Below are 9,713 nucleotides of genomic sequence, written 5' to 3' on the forward strand. Positions count from 1 at the left end.
GGGTGGGGGCGTAGTTGTCGGAGATGCGGCCGGTGACGATCATGTGGGCGTGGACTTGGACGAGCTGCCGCATGGAGGTGCAGGAGTCGGCGAGTAGGGACAGAGAGCGGTGTCTTGGCATAAGACTGACATTGATTTGAAAATCGGCTTCAATTCAAATGAGTGAAGCAGACCACTCTATTGTTTAAGCTAAATAGTTTTTTTATTTTTTTTTAAACTACATATATATATATATATATTAAAAAATGTCTTTCCAAAGCGGGCGACGGGATTTCAATTCTGGCGGTCGACAGCTTCCAACGGAAAACTCCACCAACAAAAAATAGTGTCGAAAAAGACTCATGTAGATGGTATCCAAAACCCACTAGCACTAGGCTAAAGTTTAGATAAGACTAGTACATAGAGGACTCAAATGGAGAATCTATTGGTCCATGACTCAAAATATATATATATATATATATATATATATATATATAGGCAGTAGCAACAGTAACTATCATTCACGAACATAGCTTCCTTTACCAAGTCCTCTTTTCTGCCATATATTTATCCAGCATCCATCAAACTAAAATTATCAAGCCACAGCTATCGTATAGCAAGCTCGCAATAAAAGGCAAAACATATAAATGAATTAAGTTTCCTAAGGAGAAAGCAACAATCAATCCCAAACTAGAGATTAGAATCAGCATCCACAGGTAGCAAATCAAGACTCCAAATACCTCCCAACCAACAGAAAAATAGATCACTTATGCACAGATATAAGGAGTATCAAAATTGTCACTATCTATCAAGCATTTCAGAGTATACAGAGAAGTGCACCTCAAATTAACCTCATTCACTCGAGGTCCATATCTTGCAAGCCAAAGAATTATCAAAAGGTGGATATTTATCTTGCTTAACATAAGCAATGAGCTCTAGACTGTCCATTTCGATATGAATGTACCGCCAATTGAAAATTACGTCATCTTTTAAGGTTAACCAAGCCGCCCGTAGCTCAAATTCAATAGGAGAGTTAGCATCAATAGGAGAAGAGAAAAAGAACAAGCATTTATCAACACTTCTTTGGAAAAACACCACCCACCCCAACTGTATTAGTGCTCAAACTACCATCAATATTAGCCTTAATACATGCATTAGCCAACCTCCTCCACTTAAGTTGATAAGCCACATGAAGACGAACATGTTCTCTTAATAAGTGCTTAGAAGCATCAGTAGTATCAAGACAATTAAAGCAAATGCCACCATAACGATTAATTTTGCAAATATAGGCATAAATATTAGCCAGAGCTTTGTTCCTGTGCCACTTCTACATCATATTTCACATTGTTACGCATCATCCAAATAACCCTAAACAATAACATACAGTAATAAATCAAAAACTTCATTTTCCAAGTCAAAATACATTCTTCAAAATTATACCACCCCTACCGGCATAATGATACCAATCCTGCACCAAACCCCCCTAACGAAAAGGGTTAATAAAATAGTAAGTGATCCTTCTACTCCTCTTCAGCAATTAAAATATTACTATTTGCAAAACTAACATCCTCTTGCATTTTTTTTCCCTTCAAATTTTTACTCAAATATTAAAACTCACAATAAGACAGGCCCCGTAACTTTCTTTTATCAAATCCTCAATGATTTGATCTTACATGAAATAAGTTAATTTAATAATGCAAAAAAAAACCTAAATTCTAATTTTATAGATAAGAAAAATTTAAGCATTATCTATATAATTATTTCTTTTTATTTTTTATTTTTTTAGCACATAAGCACAAATCTAATCCTGAAATTCTTTATTTTATTTTCGACTAATATGCTTCAAATTCAAATACAATTATTCTTTTGAAATTCTAATTTAAATTAACTTATTAAATTTGAGAATAATCAAGATTTAATTAACTCTTATAAACTATATGTAGCATACCACTAGTTCAACAGAATCTTATTGCCAAAAACTAATACATAATGGTTTAGGAGTTTAGACATACATTAAAGAATATCCCTAAAAATAAAAAATATATTAAAAAAACCAAGCAAATACAACAATCTGACTAAGGATCCGTTTGGGGCAACTTATAAGTGCGGGCGACGTTTTTAAAATGCTGCCGTGGGTTCCGCGGCCGGCCCGGTCGGCTGCGGGTCACGTTTCAGGATAAACAGCTTATTATTATTATTATTATTATTTTATTATTATTATAATAAATATTATTATTATTAAATCTGACTAACTCTTGGCTCCATACAACTGAAAGTATAATAACTTCAGACAAAATTTATAGTGGTATTTTTAACATGATGTTAAAGAATTGTGATATGCATGTGAATATAAAGAATTAGATGTTAGATAATGTAAATAAAAAAAGAAAGTGGATCGCAGTACTTTTATAAATTAGCACAAATACAACAAAATTGGCCAGAAATGTGCACATAAAAAGAAGCAAATAATCAGCAGTAATGTTACAAAATATTGTAAAAGAGCTGCATTCCAGTCAAGCTTCGGTTCCAGTAACATACATACATGCCACTCAATCCGTATTTATATATCTAACACCTATACTTTCAATTTTTACATAATATACCACCATGCCCATGCATTAGAAATGTGTCCCACTTTTTAAAAGATAAAAAAACAGATATTTTTTATGTGATACGAAAGATTTCGGCGGTATAAATGTAAAAAAGTCAAGTTTGGGTGGTCAGATTTGTAAATATATAAGAATTGAGAGGTGCGTATGTGTCACCTCAAAAGTTTTAAATGCTCTGATCTTTGCTGTTACCACTTGCTGAAGATTCATTGAAAGAGAGCCTTACTGTATTATAGATCACGGATGGCTCGGCCATGGCGCCGTTTCCGTAGTCGCCGCAGGCCAGTTTTTTCGTGATTGGAGGAAGAAGAGAGACGCCGAGCTCCCCAATCGTGTGTAGATGGCGTTTCGTGAAGGGATTGTTCAACATAAAGGTGTTCATGGCCGGGGCGACATACAAAGGCTTGCTGTAATCCCAAGCTCTCACAATACATGTCAGCAAATTATCGCACAATCCTCCAGCAACCTGGCATAGAGAAAAAGTGACATTTACATATATAACACTCAATTCCAATGTATTTACAGATGTAGCATCTAAAAGTTTACTTTTTTACATCATAGCACCCACATCTAAAGTATAAAAAGCAAACCTTGGCGAGCGTATTTGCTGATAGTGGAGCAATGACGAGGACATCTGCCCATTTCCTAAGCTCAATGTGTAATACCTCATCACCAATCTTTTTCCAGCCGGACCACTCGTCATCATCTGTATAAAGAATAACGCTGCTTGGAAGCGAGGATTTGTCTACAAAATGCAGGGCGGATTTGGTGGCAACAGCCCGAACTTCTCCCCATTCCATGAAACTGCGACAAAGGTTTTCGAACTTAATGGCCGCAACGCTTCCGGAAGCAGCTAGAAGGATTCGAGGTCTCGCGGGAAGAACCTGGGTGCCAGTTTCTGGAGTTGATTCCATGGTGGATGGATCACTTCTTCCAACCTCAGCTAGTTTAATTAATATTTGCTGCAAAAGTACAAAAAAAAGCATGAATTACCATGCAAAAGAATAAAGATATCCCGCATGTGAAAGATATGATGCAATCAACACACAGTCATGCTGATGCTGCTTAAATAGGATTATGATAAATGGAAGAAAAGAGAAAATTAATTCTTTTATTTCTCCACATTCAGTGTCAAGATCTGACATCACCCAACGATCAATACGATTGTAGCTAGACAACATTGTCCATGGTTGGCTTCAGGCCTCCCAAGTATTCACGATTGCATGCTCCTCTGGCTTTATCAACTCACATTTCAGCATTAGAGCTACTCAAATACTATTGTCAACCCCTCCACTGAAAACTCTATGTTGTCGGTTGTGGAGTTTCAAAAACATGTCATGGAGGTAATGTAAGGGTAGATGTCTCCTTTGCATCTCCTTCTTCATCTTCTCTCAAGTAGTGATCTTGTTCTGACCTTCTCTCTCTCTCTCTCTCTCTCTCTCTCTCTCTCTCTTTCTCTCTCTAGATTCTCCCACTTCTCTCTCTCTCTCTCTCTCTCTCTCTCTCTAGATTCTCCCACCACAAAACACTCTTATTCAGCTTTATAGCGAAAAACTTCACTCTCCTATCAGCTAGCACATCATTGTAATAAAAAATCCTCTTGATAGTCTGCACCCACTCAATTAAGTCATTCAGATTTATTCTCCCCCCAAATTTTGGTAAGTCTACCTTCACTCTGAGGCCTTTTTGTCTTCCATCACTCGACCTCCTCTGATATTGAATCCTGGAGCGTCGGGGCCTATCCGCCCTTCACAGGAATCCTCCCTATGGAAAGGGTTTATCTTATTCTCCCCGTCTTCTCTTTGAATCTTGATATCCCTTCCTGAATTTCAAGGAGCCTTTGCTGAAATCAGCAGATTTTCAGCTGCATGTCTTCTATGATGAGTTCCTAAACAGCATCTGACACTTGTCTCATGGTGCCATGGCTAGGGTATAGGTTTAGGATGTCAAAGGGGGTGTATGGGGGTGGTTTAAAATGGGGGAAAAAAATTCGGGGGAAAGTTTGATAACCTTAACATAAAACTAGTTAGGCTAATTTTGATGCTAAATGATATCGGGGTTCAACCCAACACCAATAGAAAATAAATATTATTGTTGAATTCATATAGAAAATCATAACAACATAAGATAGAAACCAGAAATTGCAACTAACACGACACAACAAAAAACTACGGTCGGATCGATGGAGTTGGCAATGTCGACTAGGAGTTTGGAAGGTGATGGCAGCAAGAGAAATGTACGATTCTGGGTGACAGAAAAAAGTAGGAATGAGGGGGATGGTTTGGAAGACCGGGATGGTAGTTGGGAAATTTTTTTCTGAGGGTGGCAGCAAGGTGGAGCGATGAGGGGAGAGAAAACAGCATACCTGCAAATTTTTTGTGGGCCGGCAGCAATGGGAGAGCAAAAGAAGGAACGGTTATGGGTGACGGCGACAAGGTGGACGGAGGAAATGGTTGGATTGGGGCTGTCGAGCAGTCGGAATGAGGAAAAACAGCAGGTACACGATATTTCCTGGGGCCTGCAGCAAGGTGGGGCAGCGAGGGAAGGGAAACCAGTGCGGGAAAAAGATGGGAGGGTATTAGAAGAATAAACACAACCTGGGGAATGAGATACAGTTGAAGCACCACTCATAACTCTTGGATACAGCCCTCGACGGGAAAAGAGACACACTAACGGGTGTACCAAAGCAAACACAGCAATACAATAGTAACCCTAAAATATCACAAAAGTAAATATCCAATATTCGGATAACAAGCAGTAGGCCCGCTCTCCAGAGCAGCACTCCCTATGACTAGGAGGGTCAGGCGGCCCCTCTTAACTCTTGGACCAAATTGGTCCAGGGTTCCACCAGGCTCCCCACGTCCATCCTTCTAGGGAGTATGAAGAGTGAGGTCATTTTAAAACAAAAAATAGGAGCTTAAAGTATGGAAGTGAAAAGCGACAGTGAAAAGAAACTTTGAAGCTTTTTAAACTTTCTAATGAACTCTTATATATATATATATATATATATATATTATTTTTTTTTTAAATAAGACTTCTAACGTGCCAAAAGAGCCACCAAAGTCATAAAATTTCATTAAATATGAAATTATTAAACATAGAACAAAATATGGACAAAAGCAAACAAAGAATTGAAAAATAAAATTATGATATCAATGAGGCTAGTGCAAGGTGATTGTTATTAACAAAGAACGAAGGCATTATAAATAAGATTAGAAATTATGCTTCACAAATTTAATTAGAATATAGTTTAAAAAATAATTAGAAAAATTTAACAGGATAGTCATTTTACAATTACCAAAGTGTAGCAAATCCTACTTCTAACCGCATAATTTTAAAAAATATATATATTCGAATGGAATTGTGTTAGATTTGTGGAAACAAAACTATGCAAAGCTGGCCCAAATAGATCTTAACTCTCCGCTCTCAACTTTCTCCACTAATGAAAGCATATTTTAAAGATACTACTAAAACCGTTATAAAAAATCTTCAGCATCCTAAAAATAAAGAACGTGAGTTGTCCATTGCAAGGCCACATCAATGATTTAGTCATCCCCCCTGTTGAAACTGAAAAAGAATTAAGATAATTTATAAAAAGGATACTCCCAGAACTATTTCAACTGCCCGTTAAACGTATTCCTAGGCTATGACTGAATAGCAGCACCACGTTAATCATATTTAAAAAAAAACTTTGAAATCATCATCTAAATTACAATGAAAATATTTCAAAAATAAGTTGGAAGATTTAAAAAGATGGTGATAGCGACGGAGTTGTCGATGAGGGATTTGTCAAGAAAAAAATTAAAGCTTAGTATGCCCTTGATTGTTGCGGGGAAGAAAACAAAACCACAATAATAAGAACGTCGTAAGAGAACCAAAATAACAAAAATCAAGATGCTAATGTTGTTAGTGCAGAGTGGCTACATCTACCGGTGCAAATCAGCTATGCTTGCAACCTAGAAGAAATAGAAGCGAAAAAGGAGAAGACATGATAAGGACATCAAAGGTATTTTTTCATAAAAATCCATTAAATTTTTTGATAGCCAGACTTAGCATATGTTAGTATATGAATTTGTTAATCATTCTCAAGATTTAGCAAATACCTTTTTTTTTAGATTTAGCAATACCTTCTATTTTTAGATTTAGCAAATCCCTTTTTTTGATTTAACAATAGCGAACATCGACAGTATTTGTGATCAAAAGCACAACTTTGGCTGAGACAGCGAATGACATCGTTGGTGTAAAAAACTAGCGCCAAGGTTCTTGCTGCTGGTGGCGATAATAGAAATCAACCTTATTGGCAAAAGCATACATTAAGTTGTTGATAATAGCATAACAACGAGCATCTTCCTTGGAGGAGATGATGGGCTCTAGCGCTGGGGTCGATGACTAACATCGGTCTTGTTAATGGCATCCAGTATAAGGGTTATTGACGATGGCAATGACATGAACTGGTGGTGGTCAACAAGGGATGTTAAACATTAGATGCTGACAAGCAGTTTTCAATAATCTATCACGATACTATAAAGAGAGTCTCATGCAAGCTTTATCATAAAAAACTCAATTTCATTAAATCATAAAATTCTTCTCCGAGAGGATTACAAATGCAAAGTAGATTAAGGTCAGAAAGATCCAGATCAAAAGAAGGCAATGCGGCCCCTATATTTCTCATCTCTCTCCTTCTAAAACCTCCCAAAGGAATTCCTCTATGTTTGTTCAAACTCGTACTCTTGGACATCCAAGTGAAACCAAATTTTACCAATCATCCTAGCTCCATTACAAGATATCTTAAGCCTGTTTATATCCTAAATAGTTCTAACAAAATGTCTAATTCTCCGCTCATCTTCCCCTTACAAGCCTAAGTATGTTAGACCTATGTCTATGAGTTTGAAACAATGAGGATTATTAAACCCCACCTCAAATAGTTAGCGTAAGGCAAGTAATGATGATGATGAAACCGGAGCATCCTTCTCATGGTCCATGCAGTCCCTCTGTAAGCCTTCTTAAAGTACAATCCAATATACAAGTTATGGAATTGAAATAACTGGGTGGTCAACAAAGTAAGGATTAAAATATGGCGGATTCCACCCATTAGGTTTACTAATGAAGTCCCGAGACAGATATAGATATGTTAGAGGCAAGTATCACAAATTCACCCATTTTCCTTTCAAATAGTCATCGAGTTAGCGTTCAAGAAGAAACCCTAGACATGTGAAGATCAACAAGGATAATCCAGAAACAAATGGGAAATATGGATTAAAGAAGGCTGGTGGATAGGGTTCCACGTACCAATTAGAATCGTCAGGTCATTCTCATCCTTGCCGGAGTAATCTGCCAACCTACCGAATCAGCGCCGGAGCACGGCGCCCCCCTCAGCCTCCGTCGCAGCGGAATCGAGTAAAACCTATTTATCGCCGGTCGTGTATGTATTCGTAAATTTGAGGATTCTTTGGAAAGATTCTGTAAAATGGCGGATTTTATTTTTGGCCAAATAATTAGAATCCGCCATATTTTAATCCTTACTTTTACCTCAAAAATATCATTATAACTATTTTTGAAAAATTAAATATACATTTTTATTGGTAAATTTATGTGGCCAATTTGATATAAATGTAAATTTTAAACTTTAAATATTAGACTCATAAATACATACAAATTATGTGTTATGTAAATATTCTTTTATTTTCAATGTGATGACATTTGAACTTTTATAAAGGAAATATTGAACTTCTAATTATTTAGGTGACAATAGATCAATCTCCTTAAATTTTAGTCTTATATTTTTATCTTGTTTATGAGAGTGTCTTTCTAAGCCATTGCAGTATAATGTGTTTCAGGTTACGCTGACTTTAAAAAAAGTCATACAGAACAACACTTTCATCATTAACGAGTTGAGCTCGTTATGGGAAGCTTGATATTACATTGTTTAAAGATAACCAATATCTCATTTCTTTAAAGTCTTAATCTTTTTGTAATGACGAATTTGTTTAAAACCTCGTAGTTTTCTAAATCTTTATATATTGATATTACTATTATTATTATTTAATTTTTCATATAAATGTATCATTGTACTATTAAGGCAAGCTAATTTTATGCTTGTGATTTTCAACTCTGAGAAAATATGAGCACAATGACTTTTGGTGCTTTTAGAGTTTTGAAATGCAATTGTTGATTGCAGTGTTTTCTATTTACATCACGAAGAGAAAACAATCATAAGATAAAAATTTACAAGTGTCAAAGGAATGAGTCAGTAAATGACAGTGAATTTCTTTAAGTGGGCACTTAGTTTGATGATTCAACCTCAGACAGAGTTTCAAATGCAGAGAATATATTTGGAAAATAAGTTAACCCGTGGGATTGAATGTTTGCATTTCAAAATTAGTATCTTGATAATATCAATTGCTATTTTAATATTTTTGTTTTTTATTTTGATTATTGTGATGCTCATTGTTAAGTGAGATATCACTATCAGATGTAATATTTGAGCTTATAAGTTTTTTAAGATTCTAAATGTAATTTACATTTTCATGTATGTCATTAAGCATTGAACTATTATCTTATAAACACCACTTCAATTCAAGGGCAACCAATTTATCTTTTTTATAAACAGTTACAGCACAGGTGTTGCATCACTGCATAATACAAACAAATAAAGTTTTCCCGCAACAGATATCTTGCATAGTTGTTGCATAATTTTTTTTCACACAGCTACAACTATCCTAAACAGAGCATGGGTAATGAAATTCGAATTCAACTGAGGACTAAGGAAAGACCCCAAGAAAATAATTATGTGCAAAACTCTCCGTATAATATTTTTTTTATAGATTCGCACGCAAACCACTCATTTCCTACTAATTTACATATCGAATACTCGAAGCTTTAAAATTTACATACATACAACTTTATATCTGCATGGGAAGATCTATTTTACATTTTAAAGATTAAAATTATGATATTTTTTATGTGATATGAAGCATATAGATAATATTGACATAAAAACAAAATATCCAAACAATACTAAAATATTAACGCATTTGCATGCATGCCGCCCATTTCTTATGCATCAACATATCTAAAATTTAAATTTTACTCTTACATCTATATCACTCACAAAATATCACAAAC

General features: G+C 35.6%; 2 protein-coding genes across 3 annotated transcripts in view; one reads left to right on the forward strand and one right to left on the reverse strand.

The window, feature by feature from the left end:
* LOC110018419 (putative serine/threonine-protein kinase) overlaps positions 1-9,713 on the forward strand; it is a 54,603-nt gene that overhangs the window by 6,395 nt on the left and 38,495 nt on the right. The gene's annotated exons all lie outside the window — the stretch shown is intronic.
* Positions 2,356-8,023, reverse strand: LOC110018420 (phosphopantothenoylcysteine decarboxylase-like). Its single transcript, XM_020715729.1, has 3 exons — positions 7,878-8,023; positions 3,179-3,550; positions 2,356-3,054 (listed from the first exon to the last, which is right to left on the reverse strand). The coding sequence occupies exons 2-3, from the start codon at positions 3,500-3,502 to the stop codon at positions 2,755-2,757; spliced, it is 624 nt and encodes a 207-aa protein (XP_020571388.1). The 5' UTR covers positions 3,503-3,550; positions 7,878-8,023; the 3' UTR covers positions 2,356-2,754.

The sequence above is a fragment of the Phalaenopsis equestris genome, unplaced genomic scaffold (assembly GCF_001263595.1).
Source record: "Phalaenopsis equestris unplaced genomic scaffold, ASM126359v1 Scaffold000022, whole genome shotgun sequence".
Lineage (NCBI taxonomy): Eukaryota > Viridiplantae > Streptophyta > Magnoliopsida > Asparagales > Orchidaceae > Phalaenopsis > Phalaenopsis equestris.

Bases quoted from the DNA above. Each gene is read 5' to 3' on its own strand.
- LOC110018420 (XM_020715729.1), bottom strand. From the start codon at position 3,502: ATGGAATCAACTCCAGAAACTGGCACCCAGGTTCTTCCCGCGAGACCT. The intron at 3,055-3,178 runs GTTTGCTTTTTA...TCTCTATGCCAG, and splicing joins CAGCAAATACGCTCGCCAAG to GTTGCTGGAGGATTGTGCGA.